At 38.7% G+C, this 21,819-nt stretch overlaps 2 protein-coding genes across 3 annotated transcripts; one reads left to right on the top strand and one right to left on the bottom strand.

Moving 5' to 3' along the window:
- The first annotated feature begins 1,251 nt into the window (after positions 1 to 1,251).
- LOC104463283 (RUN and FYVE domain-containing protein 2-like) lies at positions 1,252 to 11,971 on the top strand. Its single transcript, XM_010075538.1, has 8 exons — positions 1,252 to 1,305; positions 2,087 to 2,184; positions 6,163 to 6,282; positions 8,090 to 8,219; positions 8,760 to 8,854; positions 9,959 to 10,007; positions 10,937 to 11,014; positions 11,828 to 11,971. The coding sequence occupies exons 1-8, from the start codon at positions 1,252 to 1,254 to the stop codon at positions 11,969 to 11,971; spliced, it is 768 nt and encodes a 255-aa protein (XP_010073840.1).
- A 3,322-nt stretch (positions 11,972 to 15,293) lies between these two features.
- Positions 15,294 to 21,211, bottom strand: HNRNPH3 (heterogeneous nuclear ribonucleoprotein H3 (2H9)). 2 transcript variants are annotated; one of them, XM_010075536.1, is made up of 9 exons: positions 21,075 to 21,211; positions 20,410 to 20,548; positions 19,676 to 19,863; positions 19,182 to 19,268; positions 18,722 to 18,840; positions 17,387 to 17,522; positions 17,127 to 17,207; positions 16,956 to 17,042; positions 15,294 to 16,634 (listed from the first exon to the last, which is right to left on the bottom strand). In XM_010075536.1, exons 1-9 carry the CDS (start codon positions 21,190 to 21,192, stop codon positions 16,558 to 16,560), a joined length of 1,032 nt encoding a protein of 343 aa, XP_010073838.1. In that variant the 5' UTR covers positions 21,193 to 21,211; the 3' UTR covers positions 15,294 to 16,557. The 2 variants fall into 2 exon arrangements, with proteins under 2 accessions (XP_010073838.1, XP_010073839.1); XM_010075537.1 differs by having other exon boundaries at positions 16,331 to 16,634; positions 19,721 to 19,863.
- Between the last annotated feature and the right edge of the window lie 608 nt (positions 21,212 to 21,819).

Here is a 21,819-nt window from a genome sequence, read left to right as displayed (position 1 = left end):
TCTGCTTCTTGTGGAGCCTCTGTCTCCTGGCTTTGACTCAGGGATAGTAGGGTGCGGCTCCACCAATCTGTCTCCTGCTGACTTTACTCCTCAATCTTGCCACTTCCTCCTGCAGTTTGGCCACCTGTTCTAGGAGCTGGTCCACCTGGGCACACCTATTGCAGGCTGGTTTGTCTCCCACCCCCACCCCAGGAGAGTGGTTTAGGCACCTCCCACATACCAAGGTCTGTACAGATGTCTGTGCCATCTGAGGCTCTGTCTGCACGGAGGCATCAGCCACCGCAGGGGAAGATGGTGCAGACCCCTTGGCCAAAGCAGCAGCCTTAGCTCTGAGACGAGTGCCCACCATTGTGTTTGAAGAGTCAGGGAGGATATCCGTGCTTCTCCTGGTCTCTAGTACTTTCCTTGGAGGAACCCTGCCTGCTCACTCTGCTCCTACAGCTGCCCTGTGAGGCTTCTGGACCCAGAAGAACTTCTGCGTCCCACTGCAGGAGCCGCCTCCTCTGGTGCTGTAGGTGTTGTTCTCTGTGGGGGGAGAGCTAGCTGTAGAATTCCCGGTAAGAATTTAAGCACGGGGGAGGGGGTGGTGGCTGCGGTCGCCCTGGCAACGGCTGTGCCACGTCAGCCTCTCGCGACAGAGCTGAGGGCGGGAGTCGGTTTACGCCGCTGACTTCGGGGTTTTCCTAGCAAGGAATCTCCCGAAAAACCCCTCTTTGCTCGCGATCAGTAGGTCTGTCGGGAGCTGGGACGGCTCCGAGCAGCTGATCTCGCGACTGACTGCTAGTTCCTGATTTTAGTCATTTAATGTTAGGGGGCTTATAGGAGAAAAGAGTATGAGAATAAGATCATGGCCTAATAACGTGCTGTTTAGAGTAATAGTAAGATGCTGGAACAGAGGGTAATAGTGTATCTAGTGATAATGACCCTTTTTGGCATGCGTTGCATAAAAACCCAAGAGAACGCAGGCACCTAGTGAGGAGCTAAAGACGAGAGCTAAACTTTCAAAGTAAGGAAAGGCATTTGGAAGACAAGGTTATGTTGAATGGAAAAAGCTAATTACAGGTTGTTTTGTTTGTTTTTTTAAAATCTGTTAACAAATTAAGAAAATCTGTAACAATGTAGTGCTTCTTTGGGAGAATATGGATCTCGGAAACCCAGCATGCAATTAACAAATAAGCAAATGCCAGGGAAGTTTAGCAGTGAATTATTTATGCAGAACATAATTTTTAAAAATGGAATAAATTATCAAAAATGGCACAAGAAGCCAGTCAAATCTGTCAGAATGAGGGGAAAGAAATGAGGATGGTGCAGATAGATAATTGAGATGATGGGCAAAGGATGCTACTTTTCCACCTGCAGCTGTGGAAAGAGAAATATAAATAGAGCTGGAAAGAAAAATAAGAAGAGAATGTTCTTCAGTATGTTAGAATCTGGAGAGAGTTGTTTTTCTTTTAACACTATACTTCTGGGGACCGGGGGCAACATGGATTTTGCTTGTTGACATTCACACCCACTTCCTGGGCAGAGTGAAACCATTTAATCATGGCCAATTTCTGCTGTTTCTGGACCAGTTGTTAGGATTGACCTATATGGCAAGGATAATGCTCTACCTTTTTATTTAGATCTTCAAGCTGTGGTTGTAACCACTCTGCAAATGGTCAAAATTGTGAAATGTGTCAGTAAAATTCTTAAAAGATTTTTAGTTTGGTAGTTTGATAAGAATTGGAGAACATTAGGGATTTCCAGAGCTAAGCATCTTAATTCTTTATCTGTAAGGTTCTGATGGGCTACTTAAAAAGAAGATCAGTGAATTTAAGTTGACTTGCAAAATGATTTAACTAAGAAAGGAAGCCAAAATGAAAAATGTATACTTTACGGTATCTACACTTGCGAAGTACAAAACTGCAAATTTGCTAGACATAAAATTTTAGGTGCTGTCAACTACATTTTTTAGATGGGAAAATTTGAAAAGAATCCACACCTGAAGCCATTTTAACATTTTTCCTTTTGGATATTGAAGAAAAAACCCCATGAGATAACAGTGTAATGTGTACCTACTTCAGTTTTAACGTTTTTTGTAACACAGGTTTCTGAAGATGCTATGAAAGAAAAGAATGAAATAATTGGTCGATTAGAAGATAAGACCAATCAAATTAATGCAACTATGAAACAACTAGAACAAAGGTACAGGCCCATCTTTGTTTTTCTTCATTCATTTCTCCATCCGCTCATCTTTTACTGCATTCATACACAGTTGCCACGGAAATGTAACTTTAAACTAGAAAATTTAAAAAGAACCTTTCTGAAACTTTAACTAGTGCTTTACTGTTTGATTTTGTTTTCTTTTTTAACAAATACACTTTAAGTGCAAACTTAATATTTCATTTTGTTTCTTCCACTATCTTTCTTCCAGTCCTAGGTTTTTGTGCTGATTATCAAAAGCTGTTCTTTCAGCTTGTTCAAAATTCTGATTCATTATTACCTCTTTTTTTTCCCCACCTGAATGAAATGCAATAGAAACGAAAGCATTAGTTTTGCTTATACTTAAGCATGTGCTTAATATAAACATTTAATGCCTTCATGGATCGCTGCTGTATTTGCTGAAGCTCTTAAAATTGTTGTCCATTGCTTTGGAAGTACCATTATTTTCAATGATACAATGACCTTTGTGCTGAAAGGTTAAAAAGTGAAAGACTAACATTGCAGTACATGAATTTACATTATCATTAGACTGCATGTATTACATAATATTACAATGTGATTCATATGTTTTAATTTAGTGGCCTGTATGCAACACTGATCTTTTTAATTGTAAAATATAACACACCCATAAGCCCTGTCATGTTGGTGTTTGACATGTCTTTTTTTCTCATTTAAACGTGATTATGAAAAACATGGTTATGTATTTAAAAAACAGTGACATGAATATTCTTTTATTGACATCCTTTTTTCCTCTTTTTTCTTTTTCTCCTTTATCCCAATTTTTTTTTTTACTATTTTGCTGCCTTCATCTGTCTTTGATTTTTGTCCACTGCGTTCGTTAAGTGACAAAGATCTGTTAACTCAAACTAGGACTATTGCAATGTCATTCATCAAATGTGCCAGCAATGAAGCTCAGCACCAGTATAAACTTGTCAAAGATATCTCATTCTGAAAGCTCCTACAGATCTGTTGTGTTTAAATAATTGCTGATAAAATACACCTTAGAAAGTTTGAAATTACAATTTTAAATATAAAGTGGTAATAGAAATCCTGCACTGTAACTGATCGTAGCTTGGTTCTATTTTATTTTTTGAAAGAACATCATCTCTGATCTCACTTTACCCTTCTTAAAAAAAAAAAAGAAAAAAAAAGAGTAAATTATTGCACTATTATTAAGCAAATGTAAGCTAGTTTTCTAATGCTGTTTAATCCCTTCTTAATTGTCAAACAAAGTTTATTTTAAAAGTTTAGCTATCTTTACTTTGTATGTTTTATGACATTTGTTTCTAATCTAGTGATTTTTTCCTATTCTTCATGATACTGATAGATTTAAAAAGTAGCCCTTCTGAATAGTATTTCCCTTCTCCCCTGCCTATTTCTTTTGCTTTTAGGCTGCATTTATCCCAAAAGCATGACCTCTGTTGGTTTTTTTTGGTTAGTTGTAACTAGCACTGTTTTCTTCAACCAAGTGACAGGAGTTGGGGGAAGGGAGGTTGAATGCTATATCAGAATGATATATTGGAAAAAAAGAGGGTGCTGTCAACATATATGTTCAGTATGTACAGTGGGAGAATTACAAGGCTTGGGGATACAGCAGCTAAAGCACAATTCCATTTTGCTGATATGATGTGGAGGAAAATATTTTCATGGAGTTAAAATGTGTTTGGAGCCTGGACTTGGATGGGCTCCAGACAGGGAGGGCAGCGTGCTTTAGCAAATTTTGTAGCTGTGATTCCTCCCGCATAGCACAGTGGCACCATGATAGCTGCAGTGGAAGCTGCGGTGATAAATATGATTTACATTCAGGGCCCAGATCCTGAACTTGTCCAACTTGTTTGTCAGCTGAGGATCTTGCCTGTCTGTGACTTTGTCTGCACTGTAATCACAACCTATGGTTTCACCTAACCCCTTTTCCTGCCTTCCACCCATTGTTAGGGAGTCTTTGCAACTCCTGTTTCTGCTTGGAGTTGCTGTGTGCCTGCACTGCAGAAATTCAGGAGAGTTTTAGTTTCTGACTGCCCTTGATGTGCATCCCAGAGTTTGCTCTGAAGTGCGGAGGGGAAGCTGACTGGGAAGAGAATCTTAGGGTCTTTCAGCAGAAGGGGATATGTTTGCAAAAGTGGGGGCAGGATGCAATAACACAGAAAGAGTTTCTACTTGATGATTATGTATTACCTTATTCCTTGATTTGGAATCAGAAAGAACCTCTAACATGGGTTAGCTACTGAAAAAGAAAAATAACTATCTCCCATCCTTAAAGAAAACCCAAACCAGAAACACTGAATAAAACAACAAGTAGACCATAGCCCAAGTGGGAGTGTTAACCATCTCACAGTCATCTGTGCAAATAAGTATCTGCCTCAGTATCATCTGAATCACAAATCCTGCTGCAGACTTGGTCCAGCTCTGCATTTGTCTGATCTACAGTGGTACAGTTGGTCTTGGTGCTAGTCTAGAGGATGGAGATGTAGCCTGGGTTGGCTAGCATGTTTCTTGGGTAGCAAGCTACCTTGGTTGTGGAAACTGCACTGCAGTTTTATTTGTGATGTTGGGAGGGTTTTAATTTGCTTTTGGTGTTACTGTCTTGTATAGCTTCATTCAGCTTCTTTTGCCCAGTGAATGGACCCTGCTTTTTCCCAGTATTCTCCTTGCCACATGTGTTTTGGCCCTCTGTGCACTGCCATTGCGGATGTGACTGGGACCAGACTTAAAACAACTGGTATAGTTGAGTGAGTTAGTACACACCTGATAAGGTAGTTTAATTCCAGTCTTTTTTCCAGTTGTTTACTGGCAGCTTTTGGAAACCCCTGCTGTTGCAACTTCATCTGTAGAAGCACAGGTGTAGATATATTGCTGACTTAATTTCTTTTTAGCTGACACTGGGAGTTGTGAGTTACTCTGCATTCAGCTAGCTGCTGGGAAGTGAGAAATCAAGCACAGAGAGTGTCACAGATTTCTCCCACCACTTACCCGAAAGGACCTTGAAACAATTTTGTTAAACAAGACACAGCAGGTGGGGACATTCAGTAGTATTCTACAGCATTTTTTACGCCTGCCTTTTCCTCAAGACAGATGTAGCAATGGTACAGCACAAGTTCCATTTTAGTACCTTTACTTTTGCTACATTACATCCACATTTTTTGGACTGAAGAGGTGACAAAGCAAAGAGGAACCACAGTGACCTAATGGATTCCAAGGGGAGTGCTAGCTGAAGCAGAAACAAACCCCTGGAATTCAGAAAGGAAAGCTTAAATTAAAAAAAAAAAAACAAACAATCCCTCACTTCTTGATCAGTTTAATTTATTTTGTCTATAGTATGGAGCTATTTTAACCAGTGTAAGAATGCATTATTTTTAATACAGATTATTTAAATTAATTTAATAATATGATGTAGTTGAGGTAGTTCTGTAAATGTAGTGGGAGATGTCAGGGTGTGTCACACTGTATTATGCTAGTTAAGGTTTTTTGCTCTCTGATTGCCGTGCTCTGTATTCAGCCTTATGCTTGAATTGTTTTGAGCTCCTTTTGCACAACACATGCTCTGCCCTGTCGTAATGAGTGATTAGTACAAGACAAGTACTTTTACAGGATTTATTAAAAAAAAAAAACCCAAACTTCCAAAAATAACACATGAGCATATGCTAAAGGAAAAAAAAAAGGCATTAAGGTATACGCTTCAATTCTAAAATATGTATCATCATGCTTTGGCATCTGTTATTCATGAGCATAAAATAAAACAGTGATTACTTACAGCAATTACTCTCTTACTGTATGGAAAACCAGGAGCTAGTTCTCTAGGCATTGTATGGATTTCTCGTTTGAGTTCTGTGAGTTTCCCCCAAACTTTGTTTTTATTTAGAAATGTTTCTATTTCCCCATTTTTCTTTTATTTGTCTTCTTCACCCTCTACACCCTAGTTCTAGCTTCAGTTTTACCCAAAGTTGATTTGAATTACACCAGATTGCAGCAAGCAGAGAAGGCTCAAATGGAGGCTGAGGCTGAGGATGAGAAACTTAAACAGGAATATGTGAATAAAACTGAAAGTCTGCAGAAAGAATTCTCCCAGAAGGAGAAACAGCTGTAAGTATATCTTTCCTGTTTGGAAAAATATACAGCACTAAGCCTTCTCTATTGCAGTATGTCCTGTGCCTTATTACAGGCTGGTTGTTGATAAATGGTTTTGAACAGAATGTAAATACTAAAGGTCTTCTTGTGTGGTACTGGCAAGGTGGAAGAAAATATGCCGTTCCAAGAAAGTCAAGCTATCTTTGTGTGCCTCTAAAATGGTGTGCAGCTTGAAAGGAGGGGGAAGAACATAATTACTTTTTGTCTAAAAGTGCCATCTTAATTCACAAGGAAATTATCATAAGTGAGGGAAAGTACATAATGTAGTAATAGTAGTAGTAATGCACACTTTTAACAAAACCCACAAGTATGTAGTAGTGTAAACTTCAACAGAAATGGCATAAGAATAGTCTAGTTGATCAGGCTTATGGATAAGGTAGAAGTGGTTTAACTTACCACTGTGCAGGAAATAAAAAATAAAAATCCCCTGGAATCATAAATATTAAAAAGGAATATAAAGGCCAACCCTCTACCCTTTCTCCTGTTAAATCCTTCAGTACTGATTTAAATAAACAGGTAATGTAAAAAGCTCCCTGTAAGGGCAAATTTTTTTCCTGTTTGGAAAGATAACAAGTAAATTATTTAAAGCAGCACAGATATGTGGCACAACAAGGATTGAGGCTTAAAAATTAGTGATTCCCAGTCCCATTATTAGCCTGCCCTGCCTCTCTTACAAGTCTGAATGTTAATAAGCTTGTTTAACTGCCATGACAAATGCTCACTTTACTACCACAGTCATCTTTGCATATTTTGGCAAAAGAACAGTTCATACCCCAGCCTTAGAATTCTGCAATTCTGAAACCTCAAGGTCATGTTCACTTCTGATCTTTTCCAGCCAGATGCTGAGGTAGTGTCCCAAAATGTAAGTCTTTCCTTTAAAATCGGTTTTGGTTTTAAAACAGGAAAATTAATGTGGATACAAGTTTTCCATAAAAAAACCTGGCATGACTACTCTCAGATTTTTTCCTCTTTTATTGTGTTGGCACGATTTATATCTAGAAGGTTGAGCAGTGTGCTTCCATCCTTTGGTTTCTCTGTAACATTCCAAACACCAACTCTTCCATGAAACTGATAGCGAAATTCCAGCTAGAGTGGATCTTCCATCAGGGTAGCCCGAATTCCTTTAACTGGACTCCAGTTAAACATATAGGATTTAGATCCTTCTTTATGTTAAACCTCAGCTATGTAGGAAGCTCAATAAAAATGGTAATTCAAAGTCTTTCCTCCTTTATTTTCAATTCTGTTCAAAATGCCATAAGCCTTAGTCTAAAATAGAAGATTCGCGTCTAAGGGTGTAAAGTTAAATAACTTTTATAAGCACCAGAGATATATGCAATCATTGTCTGCATCACCAATGGCAGGGTGGGTGAGTGATTGGTTTGTTTTATTTTGGAAACAAGCTATGTAAGGCTAAGGGGGCTTTCCCTTATGCATGTTTTAAAAGTATTTTAGAATTTTGTGGTTAATCTTCTTGCTCATTTATTACAAAGGTCAGCTCTTCAAAATGATGCTGTATTCTTGGTCCTTTAAATACGTTTCTCCTTAAAAACATTTTCAAAGTGACAGTGTTTTGTTTTGTTTATTACACCAGTGTCTAAAATATTATGATATTGATACATTATTTCCATTTTAGAAAATGTGTAAGTTGATAATTTGTTTATTTTGATAATAGTACATTGCACCCGGAAATAAACTAACTTTTATTTTTAAAAAATGATACTGTTGTGCACAGTGATTGTTTATTTTGTTTTGCATTTTCTAGGCTTCAGCTGGAAACAGATTTGAAGATAGAAAAAGAGTGGCGGCAAGCCTTAGAGGATGATCTTGAAAAGGAAAAGGAAACTGTATCTCATCTCAGAATAGAGACACAAGAAATAATTAACCTTAAAAAAGTAAATTCTGCAGTAAAACTTGACTAGTAGTTTAGAAGTTGACTGATAAGTTAATTATGGACTTACACATGGTAGTGTTAAGAATTTCCGCAAGTAGATAAGAAAGATTAGATTATTGTATTCTCACAAATAGATTAAGGAAAAAAGAGGGTCTTTTACTCCCCATTTAGCCTTCACATCAGAACTCAGTGCTTTGAATAAGGAAAAATGAAAACCTCATTTTCCTATCTCACCTCTGACTTGGTATACATGGCTATATAGTGTTGCTGATCTCTGCAACCAATTGTTCTTATTTTCTTCCTGGAGGGGACTGCAGAAGCAAAAATGCTTCATCTCTTGGGGTGTAAGAGTGTTTAATCCTGAGATTCATGTTGGATTTGGGAATCTTATGAGTGAGTGTAATGGACCATTCATTCACGTGGCTTTCTCAGTAAGATCAGCTTTGGGTAGCAGCAGTTTTCTAGGCAGTAGGCAAATACTCTTTTGAGAATAATTGGGGTTTTTTGTTTTGTTTGTTCATTTTGCTTTTTTTGCTTTAAGGACTTCCTTAAACTTCAGGAAAAGAACAAGCAACTGAAAAGGATATGTCAAGACCAAGAAGCTGCTCTCCAAGAACTGGCATCCAAGCTGAGCGAGTAAATTCGTTATTAATGATAATGATTATTTTTGTCATATAACCGTGAAATAAGAAAAATGATGGTCATGTGAATTAGACTGTATATGACAGTATTACCTAGCCAGTTATCAAAAAGAAGTATGTCTAGTTAGGTCAGGTCTGTTTATTTTTATTTTTGGTTGGTGGGCTAGCTGTGAACTCTTGGGTGAGTTCCTAGTGCTCTGAACAGAAAATCCCAGTTTAGAAGGGCCTGGGGGCATTAGGAGTTGTTCTGCATTGAAAATGGTTGTCTGGTTTGCGTGTCCTGGCATTCCCAAAGAAGAACCCAGGTAGAAGATAACAGCTCTGCCTCCAGCAGGACAGTGATTATCTTCTTGTGAGGATGCGTGCTCATGGATTCCTTTGTTTGAGAAGAGGAAGATTCTCCATGTGACAAGTCACAGGCCATTGTTGCTGAGTCTGCAGAGGATTTAAGGTGTTACCTTATCAAAACCCCTCCAGGCCATAGTGAGCAATAAGCTCTGAGCACAGTTCTCCTTAATGTTACATGTTGTTTACAAGTTTCATTTCGTGATCTCTACCTTCTAAGTAGTTTTGCTGTGACCAGTGTGGTCTTTAATGCGCTTTAGAGTAACTTAGTAGAATATATACTGCGACTCAGTCAGTTCTGAGTGGGTTGGCACTGGCTGGCTGTGGAGAGGTTGGTTTCTCCATAATGACGTAATGTGGTCTTGGAGGAGTCCAGAGGTTTAAATTCTGGTTTTGAACAAATGCTGTGTGCTAGCTTTAGGTATTTGCACCGAGCTGTGCTGGTACAAATGTCTCCTATCCATGTAACCCCAAGCAAATTTACAGCCATTCAAAGGATCCCGAGCTCTTTGGAGAGAGCATTTACAGCCATTCAAAGGATCCTGAGCTCTTTGGAGAGAGCTTCTCTTTGTGTGGTGTCAAGTACAGCAGGGCGTGGTATTGATTACATCTCCTGGATGCTGCTGTAATATAAAATACTAACTAAAAGTTCAGAGTACTCTGCTTACAATTTTTTAAATACCTACAACTTTAAAAGTTGTTAGACTGTAACTGACAATCTAGAAGTTGGAAGTAGCATTATCTTGTTTTTTAGATCAAAGCTGAAAATAGAAGATATAAAAGAAGCGAACAAAGCATTGCAGGTTAGTAGTACCTTTTTTTTGACTGTTCTCTTTGAAATGTTTTGTGATCCTGAGAAGACCTCTCTCCAACAGCAACTATTCAGAAGGGACTCCCTGTATGACTTCCTTCAGTGGGCGTTAACAACAGACTCCCTGTAACCTCATGGGGAAAAGATACTCTGTTGGTTTTCATTTTTCTAGTTTGATGTACAGCTATGCATTTCAATAACTTTTCATGCAAGGGTACACTCTTCTGTATTTTACAAAATGTGTCTGTCCCAGAATATGTAGCCAACTGAGCTTAAACTATTGCTGCTTCTCACTGGTCAATAAATATTTGATCATCCTAGGAATTAAGTAAACTTGTAGCATCAAAGCTGACGAAATGCCATTTGTAATGTGAAGAGGTTTGTAACTTTCTTAAGAGTTATGTGGGGAGCACTTCAGAGATGGTGTCTGCACATGTTTGATCACGTGGTATGTCACCTTGCCTACTATTTCAATCCAAGTAAAGGTGTGTGAGATGGTTTTGTTGAGCAGATTCCTGGTTTTATTAATTGGTTTAGAAAGAAGGGAATTAACAGTTCTTGACACTGTCCTGGTTTTTTTGCTTCCCTGTGTCTTGTGGACTGTTCCTGTGCGATGAGCAGGGAGATAGGCTTCAGCTCTGAGACTCGGATCCATTTCTGCTTTTCCCAGCTCAGCCATTGACCAGCTTTACTACCTCAAGCATGTTCTATTGGCACCTGTTCCTCCCCTGTCTTCTCTCATAAGGCTTTGCAGTGTTTTGGAGTGGACTTGTACTGCTTTAGAGTCCCTGTGACATGATACGGGTCTCGGGGCATTAAGCAATTCAGGCAGTAAATGTACTGCTATTGATTTGTCTTGTCCCCTGGAACCCACAGTTTAACTTCACCAGATACATATAGGTACAATAATTTTTTCTCCAGGGCCAGGTTTGGTTGAAGGACAAAGAAGCTACACACTGCAAGTTATGTGAAAAGGAATTTTCTCTTTCCAAAAGGAAGGTAAGACTAACAAATTTTTTTCCAGCCTGTTTACAGGTATTGTGTGAAAAATGTTACCTTAGAGGTACAGCATGAAATGTCAGTGCTTAGATGAATGCATAGTTATTTTTGAGATGCCTTTCTACATCTTTGATGTGTACAATGCAGCTGGGCCCTAATATCAAAAGCAGCACTGTCTTTTGGTGAAGTGCCACAAAGGAGCATACCTAAAATTTTTCAGCCTACTTTGTGGAACCATCATCTCCAGGACTTGTCAGCTCTGGCACTGTTAAAAGTTGACACATGGAAGTATTTTTATGACTTTTTTTTTATACAATAGACTAAGAAATTATGAGTTTATTGTCATAAAGTAAAAAGTGATTATAATTTCCGGGCTTTATTAATGTGTGCAGGAATTTTTATTTTGCCTTTTAATGTTAAATCTCATTTAGGTGTCTGACAGAACCATCCACTCTCTTGAGTATCATCAGTTATATTTTTATATGGCAGAGTGTCTTCTTAATCCAGGTATTGAACAAAATCTACAAAGCATATATGTTTACATATATAAAGATATATATATATAGACATACTGTCCTAGACAGACCATCTATCTATGATGCAATCGTAGACAGCCGTCTGTCTAGGATTGCATCATAGATCGGGATTTAGGTGAATTATCTTTTGAAAACTGATTCCATGCTTAGACCAAAGAAGTGGAAGGAATCATGTTTCAGACTTCTCTGTGTATATGGTTTGTCCAATTACCACGTATATTTCAATTGTATATTTTTTTTTCCCTTTTCTTCCCTCCCTCTTTTCCCCATTATTCAGCATCATTGTAGAAACTGTGGTGAGATCTTCTGCAATGCCTGTTCTGACAATGAACTGCCTCTGCCTTCTTCACCAAAGCCTGTTCGGGTCTGTGATTCCTGCCATGCAATACTTATACAGAGGTGCTCTTCTAATGTGCCATAAGATTGTTTTACAAGAAGTTTATTACCTTTTGGTATTTAGCTCATCCTGTTAAAACAAAAGAACAACAACTAGAGAACATAGAGTGCTATTTCCAGAATTTTAGGTAAGCAGCCTAAAGTTGCATTTTCAAGGTACTGCGGAGGAGTTACTTGTCTGCTTCCTGTTGAAACAGATCGAGAAAATGGGACCCAAACATAGAAAATGCACGTGTTAAAACCACAGACGACAGTGTTAGTCCAACACATGGTGCAGAAGCTCTTTCGGAGGAAGCAGGGTGGCTTATAGAGGAGTCTCAGTGTCACCATGTATCTGATCAGTATCTTAGTCCTTACCATGAACTTCAAAGAGGTGATACCCTTGCCTGCTTTTACAGGCTAGTCTGCACCAAGTCCAACCTAATTCTGCTGCAGAATGTGCCTGTGAGATGCTGTTGTGAAGCAAAACTGTGCGGTAGCTAGTTTTAAATAGTATTTTTAAAAAGTAATGCAATTAATGCAGTGGTCCGATAGGTTATTGCCAACTACCGTACTTGTTTACTTTCCCTCAATGATCAAGATTTGATGCATCCAAGAATATTGCACTGATGACTCTGTAGTCACAGATGTTTGCCAGACAGGTAACAAGCCCTGCCTCTGGGCACCTGATGAAAGAAGGTGCATTTTGCTGAATAATTTTAAAAAATTACTATTAATTTGACATATCCAGCTTTCCATTGAAAGAGTGATGTCCACCACAAAATTTTTGCCTGACATTTGTCTGTAAGCTTGATCAAATATCTGGGTTATTTTCATGTAAGTCATGCCTTCAAGCTTGTACATGTAGCTGTAGAAGCAGAGTGAATCTGCCACCAAGAGAGACTAGGATTAGTTATTGGGAACTGCGTCCTTTCTGTGTCAGACAGGAAGGTTCTTCCTTATTTTCTCAAACTTCCAGAGTTTGTTCCTAAACTTCGTTTTTTTTCCAGAGTACTTCTGCGTGCGTCTAGGTGTGACCACTCTTCACACTGATGGCAACTTCTGCTGGAATGTAAATCCTTGTTCTTCCCCTAGGCAGATACAAATACATCCTTTGACACATTGTCCCTCACTCTTACCTCACTGCACTGGAACCAATCTTTTTGGTGAAAACCCGAACAAACTTGGTTTTGGCTGCTCATGTGATGGGGCCCAGCTGTGGAATCTCCACCCTCTGGTCAGCACTGACGAGCCAGCAGCAGAATTATCGCCCCAGTAGTTCTTTCTGCCATAGGCTTGGAATATTCTAACAGGCAAGGGAGGCTATGAAACAGGTCTTTTAATTTTTCTTACACTTTGCTTAGCTTTGTCTTTTGAAGATAGGTGTTTAGTTAATATCGTAAAAGCTAATACAACTGTTCTTTTTAACACCTCAATATAGTTGCTTACGTAGCATTTGTAAATAAAAATGTTTTTAAAATTATATAACGTAACTTTTTGTAAAATACAAAACAAATACTTGTAAATCTGTAAATAGCTTTTGGAAGAAAATAAATTTAATTGATCAGCAACTAAACAATGGGAATAATGTCACTTTATTTAAATTTGTAATTCAGAGTTTTTTGAATATTTTACTATGACTTGTTCAAGTTGCTTAGAAAGTCTCTGCATATGTTGGGGAGTGGGGAACTACCCTGCTAATGACATAAACCAAGTACTGTTCACACCTCCTGGAAGTATTCCGAGAGTGTTTTCCAGTGGGCTTTATGTAGGGCAGGTATGGAGGCAGCAGGGTTTGATCTAGGATATAGATTATGCTAATCTGTACTGCTTTAATAAGTAACTTTTCAAAAAGTGCAACTAAACAAAGTAATTTTTAAAATAGGCAATCTTTTTAAATAAGAATGTAGTGCATTTCTATAACATGCAGGAAATTAAACTTCCATTATTTAGCTGCAATCTTTTCCTCTTCTCTGTGCTGCTGTATTTGCATGGGAAAATGTCACTGAAGTAGTGGATAATTATTCATATTGCTTTTACTTAAAGTCAAACTTCTGCCTTGGACAAAATGGTGAATACTGTATGTTCTATGTGGTTTTATTTCCCTTAGCATCAAGCTACATACCTGGCCTGCTTCTTTTTTTTTTTTTTTTTTGGACCACACTATCATTAATTCTGTACATTTGCCTTTTTATAAAGCCCTGTTCTTGGCAGATTGTGCTTCTAAATAATCCTTGAGATCCGTGGGATACCTATTGCATTCATCAAAAAGAAACGGTAACCGTTCACAGTATTGGAGCAGCCTAGTTTATAATTCTTCTTGGGACATGACTTCTGACTTAATGAACTGGGGGCAGTAGCAAGTAAACAGAAAAACCCGCTCCTCCTCATCCCCACACAGGGATCACAGGAGCCGCACCAGCCTTATTGCCAAGGTGGTTCACTTACCGTGTTTGCACCTGCTTCTCTGAAAGCACAAGGAAAACCCAGCGGATTCCTGGCATTCAGCACAGAGCTGCTCGCTTCAGCTGTTCCCAGTTGGCAAACACACATTTCAGCTTCTGGTACTCTTCACAGCAAAGACTAAACAGTACCTTTGTGTACCAAGAAATGTTTGAACTTTGTGATTAAAACTTCCTCGCTGTCTGAGCTGTCTTTTTTTCATAGGTTTCCTTCTCAAAAAAATTCCTCTGCAATTTAAACGCTGCTTAAGTGATGTGAAAGGTTCAGTGCTGAATGCTCCTCCTGTTACAGGGTGAAGTGTCACCGTGGAGGAGACAGGGCAGCCCGAAGGGATTCGCTGACCAATACAGGGGCATTTCACTCATCAACACTCAGGTTTAGTGTCCTTTTTGCAGATTGCTTGGTTATACAAAATAGGTCAAAGTGTAATGCCCAGCTTGTTCTTAAAAGGTAAGTCTTAAAACAGGTGTTAGTGTGCCTTCTCACAAAATGGAACACAAAGAATACCCGAGTGAGGAAATGGTACAGAGCTGACACTGTTTTTCAGGTATCTACCTGCTATGCTGCTAGAAAAAACATGCTCCCATTAAGTGTGATGTCCTCTACCTTACTGCAAGATACTTTTTCCTGCAATCAGGTTAACTCTGTCCTGACCTTTGCCATCTTAGTTTACAAAACACATGTTTTTCCAGCTGCAGACAAGATCCCACTAGTTTTTAAGATCACGGAGTAAAAACAAAGCCCTGTAAGAGCACTGGTGTTAAGATCTCATCTTCCCACCTCTTCCTCTTCAAAAATATTCCAGCCCTTGGAAAGTGTCCTATGCCCATTACCCTTTCAGCTGTTATTTCCAGTCACTTGGACACAAGAATACACTCTCTGGTGAAATAAACTCCATTCTCCTCTCCCACAATAAGACATTTATTACATATATAACACAGTACTAGCAAAAACAGGTGACAGACTTTCAATACCCAAGATCACATTTGACATTTTAAGGGAGGCATTGAGGACAAAGCAGTTAATTTGGGTGATCACACTGGCTCAGAAGAATAAATACCTTTTTTTCATTACATATCAGGTATGTTAAGTGTCTCCAAACAATAGTTTCTTACATATCTTACATGTCACAAATGCACAGTTTGATCAATGTGTTTGCATTGTGTGTTATTTAACAAGTATTGGGCTTAGTTTTTATTTTAGAGATACTTTGGTTCTAATGAGCTCATCTATATAATGACTTGTCAAGTTTTGAACAAATACAGACAAATCAGCTCTATGCAACAACAAAAAAGGCTGAATCATGTTTAAATACAATAAATTAATGAAGTCTAACTTGCTTCCAAATCCCCCATTCTTCCCAAAAGCAGTTGTTTGTGAAAAAAATGCTACAGTGATAGCTTCAAATTAACTCGTATTTGACCTATTTGATGTTAGCTAAAAGCTGGGCTAGTGTTTTAGTTTGCTTTGCAAGTTACACGTGTGAAATGCGCTATCTAGCGTTCTACAGCAAAGCCTGGCACTAACGGTCATTGCTTGGTTTTGTGGAGGCACAAAACTCCGTCAGTACTTGTTTATGCCGTTGTGCAGTTGAAGATGATAGCAGACTCTGGTGGTACAAGGAAGAAGGCTGGAACAATGACTTTTAGCCTCCACAAGTTTAGGCTGTGTTGAAATTATTACATGCATACAACTTATCAAAAGGGTTTAGGAAAGATTGTTACCAAATAAACTACTCTACCATCTACCTCTCTGCCCTTAAACAAGTGAATTTTTCAAACTCATTTACTACACCAAGATTACATAGAACTGATTCAGTGTTAATAGGAGTTACAAGTACAACCACCTTTATTGAACCATAGTACAACATCTTAACTCACCCATAGTCTTGAATATGTAATACATCCTTAGGAGTAACTAGTATAAAAAGTATCAACATCAGTGGTTTGAATATAAAAATTTATTTAAAGTCAGAGTATGCAACAAATAAAACCTACAGAAAACAGATTTTCCCATCACAATCTGTTGCTTACCAAATAATATTGTGAAAACACATTCCTTCAGTCATTATAAAGTTTTTAAAATACAAAAGAAATTAAATTTTGTAAGAAAGTCTAGTAGACCAGAGACTGTTTTTTCCAGGATGTTTTGCAGAGGCAAGGCTGTCCTTCAATACATTCCGCGCCATCCTCCTCCACCCATACTGCCTTGCCCATAGTAGCCTCCACTATTTCCACTGCCACGACCTGCAAACAATTGACACAAGGTCACGCATACATACCTTAAAAAAAGAAAAAATGTGATGGGTAATATGGAACAGTTGGTTGAAGATGACTTAACTTACACTTAAATAACAATACTTCAGTGCTACTTTTCTAAACAAGCATTTGCTGCAGCAGCAAAATGCTTAAAACCCCAAGTGATTGACGGTTTAAATTAAACCACTACCCTCCTTCCCTTTCTCCCAGCAACACAAAGCCCTCCACCCTTCTATCCCTATCATCCATCAGAAGATGGATGTTAGCAACATTCTTACAAAATACATTTAAAACAGAACTTCTACTTACTATATCCACCCAAGCCATCAGGAGTTCCGTAACCGCCACTGTAATTGCTACCCATTCCCATCCTACCGACAGAGCCATAGCCTTGATCTGGAAAGCAGAAAGTGCATTGTTACAAGTTGAGAACTCATTAGACTTGGCACAGTGTCAGATAAGCCTGGAACCAATGCATACCCATTCCATCTCTGCCATAGCCTCCCATTCCAGAACCACCTCCAGCAGTTGAATTCAGGAACAGTTCAATGTATCGATGCTCTGGAGGAAACAAAACACACTTACTTTGGATTTTGTTTCAGAAATCAGAAGCACAGAGCTACAAAGCCAAAAAACTGCCACCTTACAAGTAAGTGAAGTCCACAAAAAGTGCAGTTTAAACCCTTACATATCCTGCCAAAGCCTGGTCAATGAAAGCTTTAAGTGAACATGACACTCACGCATGTGATTTTTATCCTTGGACATGGCAGCTACTGCATCCTCGTGTGTTACAAATTCAACATCTGCCTCTCCTGTGGCTCTTCCATCTGCACCAATATCAATGTGAACTCTTATAGGGTTCAATGGTGAGAAAAACTAAGAATAAAAACAAACCAAAATCACATGAATGGAGAATTCAAGCTAGGTAATTTTTTTTCCCCAGTGGTTAGTGGAGCATCACATTAATTTAATCTCATCTTACCACATAAATCTATTATTGTTACACAATTCAAAGAGCTCCAGCTACAAAGCTTTAGCTTTCTTTAAAAACAAAGATACCACACCTCACTTTAAGCAACCATTTCTAATATGATGCCATCCTGGAAAAGGAAAAGAATTCCTTTGTTTTTGAAGAAGCAGAGCCAAATACCTTTCTCAAAGCAGGGGCATACTTATGGAAAAAAAAAAAAAAAAGGTGCCCATCTTCCTTGCTACAGAACTCAAAGAGATCCAGCGCTATTTCTGACCAACAGACTTGCAGTATGTGCAAATGAACCTTTGGTATGCTACTGAAGTACTACTTGCAATAACAATTAAATCCTGAAGGCTGGCCCTTGTGCTCCCAGATCCTTGAGACTTAAGAAAACAATCAAACTGATAGAAGAAAACATAGCTCAACTAAAAAAATAAAGAAGAAAATAAGCACAAGCTTAAGAGTGGAGTTCTGCATTATATAGGTGCAACTAACAAAGATGGAGCTCCCCTGAAGACAGACTATGTTTAAACCAGGCCTTATATAGCAGGACATTTTCTTCCCCTACAAAAACCACATCTATACTGACACAAGAATGTATTCCCAAAATCTTGCAAGTGTGCTTTTATCTGCCACCTTCATCTCTTACAAGCAGTGGGACACCTTCCCCTCCAGCAGAACACAGCTCTCTAGAGTTCTCCCACTCTGTCCCTCCTAAAACAAGTCTCAGATCAACACACAAATACACAAACTACAAAGGAAGTTACACATCTGCTATTACTCTTCTACAAAATTATACATCTTCAGTTAAACTTCTGAAAGCCTCAAATGAGGATACTGATTGCAACAACTGTGCTGTCTCCAATACTCCTTCTATGGAAATTAAAATGCGGACAGTACAGAGATTAATATTACATACAGTTTGGCTGACTTTTTCAGTAGTCTTACATCAACACTACTTTAATAAAAAAAAGCTCATTTACTACTAAGCTTTGTAAAACAAAGTGCCATGACTTTAATTCGCAGATGCGTTGGAGCTATCGATCGATCAAGAACATGCAAACTCCTGACATTCGAAAGCCCTCTTTCCCATTGTACTTACATTAGCAATATCATTTTCTGTTGCTCGAAAAGGCAGTCCTCTCATGTGAACAAAATGACCTCCACCATGGAAACCTGACCCTGCATCTCCAGCTCCACCATAGCCATGTCCTCCCATGCCTATTGAAAAAAACCAAAACAAAACCACACACCTGTAAGATCACTGTGAAAAGCCAGGAAAGTCATTACTGCTGTTTTTCTGAAAGCACTGACTTTATACCACTGGATGTAAGATATTTACACTTCCCATGTATCAACCCAAACACTTAACCAGAAGACATCCTAAGCAACGTATTTACCTTTCCCTAAGATTCCCCAGTTCCCCCCTTTCTTAAACAACATTATTTAAAAAAAGGATGTCATGAAGAAAGCAATTATTTCTCTCTTGGAAATACTATGTCTTACAACTCAAATAATATAACAATCTTTATTAAAAAATTATTAAAAAGAATATTTTTTACCTCTCCCATCCCTCATTCTGTCATCATAGCCATCATTTCCATAGCCATAGTTATTATAGCCTCCATAATCGTCAAAGCCACCATATCCTGGGCAATGGACAGAAAGGAAGGAATGATTACATTATTACTCAAAATTCACAATGCACAAGACTCAATTTTTCAGTCTCTGGGCACCCAGAAGTATGCAAACAGCCTCTACAGACTGTTAAACCTGGATTTCTGAACAGAATGCAAACGTAAATTTCCGTTTACATAGTAAAAAGACCGACACATGTGAGTGAGAGATCAAATTCTGATGAAAATACAGTTTCCTTATTATTTCTGTTCATCTTAAATACTAAGCCACATTTTTTACACATTGCAAGTAATAATTTTTTGAGAGAAGTGTGTCAAACCTAACGGCTACTGCAGCTACTGCCATTTATTTATTTCTTGACAAAGATGTCAGAAACATTAAACTGCCAACAGAACCTCCATTCATTAGATAAACATACCACCGTCATATCCACCACCTCCTCGACGCATTCTGTCATACATACTTCCACGCCCAGCTCCATAATAACCCCCTCTTCCTCCTAATGGTCTATCATATGGTCCAGGTCGTTGTTGTCCCATCATTCTTCTTGGCATGTCACAGAATCCTCTGATTTCGCTCTTACTACTTTTGAAGATTTCAATATATCTAATAAAAGAGGATTTTCAAAGTACCAATGAGAATACATGCATAAGCTGTTTGAATATTATAAAAGGCCATACATTTTCTATAACTAAATGTACAATCCAGTAAAAGTGACTAGCGACACCATACAGCTTAAGTTTCTCCTCAAAACCATAAGAATCTTAAGTGTATAAAAAACCCCACAACACTATACAGTGGCAAAAATTACTATGTGAAAATTCTAGCTGTACAAATTAAGCATACAACATGTCTTTCCAGTATGAGAAACATACTGTTGAAAAACAATGTCTAGCTATAGTAGCATTTACCACAAATTACCCTACACAAGAATGACTGAAACAATTTTCTGAGTTTATCAAACTACCCAGAGCAATACTGTCTCCCCCACCCCCCAAATCTACTGTATTTCCCAAGTTAACTTAGGATCAGTTATAAAAATTCTTAAAAACACCCAGTTCCGTATAATGGTCCCCAACCCCCCAAAAGCATTACTGACCCACAACCCCCAAAAATAAAGATGTAACACCATCCCAAACTCTCCATCCCCACCTGTGCCCTATTCTTTCCTTGTGTTTCCCCAGAGCATTTTCTGCTATCTCCTTTGAAGCAAACTGCACGAAGGCCTCCCCTGTGCTTCTCCCCTGGTAGTCCAGCGTCAATGTTATCCCATTTGGCACGATTTCCAACCCTTTAACCCAAGGACAAATAACCCCATCAAGGGGAACAGTGTTAAAGGCTGAAACATTCCCATCTGTAGCAAATACTTAAAGCATATCTAAACAACAACAACGAAAAAGAAAACCACCTTGTTTCCCCCATCACCCAACAATACAAGCCAATGATCTTTCATTAAACATTTATGGATTTAGCCATACTTCTTTTCTGTTTAAACTATGCAAAAATACAACTACCTAAGTTACATGAAGAAATACAGCTTCCAATCAGTCTAACTGATCCAAATGACAACATTCAGATTATCCCAATATGCATAACAGGTTTACCACCTCGACAAATTAGAGACACACTGTGTTTTACCACATTTAAGCTTGTTTGTACTTCATTTACAGGGCATAATTCTTACTTAAGATAAACTAATTTAACACAAACCCTCCCATCCACCCCATTAACAGCTATTACAATTCAAAATGTGCAAAACATTGTGTAAAACGTACAAGAAAACTCAGTCAACTATACTTAGACTACACTAGAGGTACCTTGGAAAAACTGAACAATTTCTTCTTTGCTGCAACCAAATGGCAGGCCTCGAAGTCGTACCACTGTTCCATCATTAGTTGTATCATTTGGCCCATTATGTTTTCCACTCCAGTCCATCTTTTATTTATATCAAACCCTACAAAAGCAAAAAAAAAAAAAAAGATTTCATATATGCCCAAGTCCATCCCCTCAGAAGAAATCTCATAGTTTTTTTTCAGATAACTATTATGATGGATAATTAGCTTTAATTCTGTAATGTATTTAAAACTGCAGTCCATCACATCTACAGCATGCACACATCTAGAACCACCCTGAAGTTTGATAGGGAACACAGCGCATGGGGAGGGCAGCACGTGGGTAAGCACAGCACATAAAGGTCACTATTTACCCACAGAACACTGAACATCCGTCCTATAAGGCTTTATGTGTTTTTTTTTTGTTAGTTTTTAAAGTGTGACAGTTGAAGGGGTAGGACCCACACAACGGTTCCTGCGTGGAACCACAAGGCCTTCCTTTGTCTGCAAACAAAGCGACACGGGCCACGCTACCAACTGCTTTATTTGGGTTTTTTTCTTTTTCCCTCCCGGAACCCCCGCCGATGCATTACCTCGAATTACAAGGCCCCGGGACGAGACAAGGAACCGCAGGATCACTTTGAGGGCCGATGCGGCCCGGGCGACAAAGCGGGAGCCCGCGCTCCCACACAAGGATGAGGAAACGGGGAGGCTGGTCCCGCGCGGCGGG

This window comes from Pterocles gutturalis, unplaced genomic scaffold, assembly GCF_000699245.1.
Source record: "Pterocles gutturalis isolate BGI_N339 unplaced genomic scaffold, ASM69924v1 scaffold32447, whole genome shotgun sequence".
In the NCBI taxonomy this organism is placed as follows: domain Eukaryota; kingdom Metazoa; phylum Chordata; class Aves; order Pterocliformes; family Pteroclidae; genus Pterocles; species Pterocles gutturalis.
This window is presented reverse-complemented; position numbering and strand designations above follow the sequence as displayed.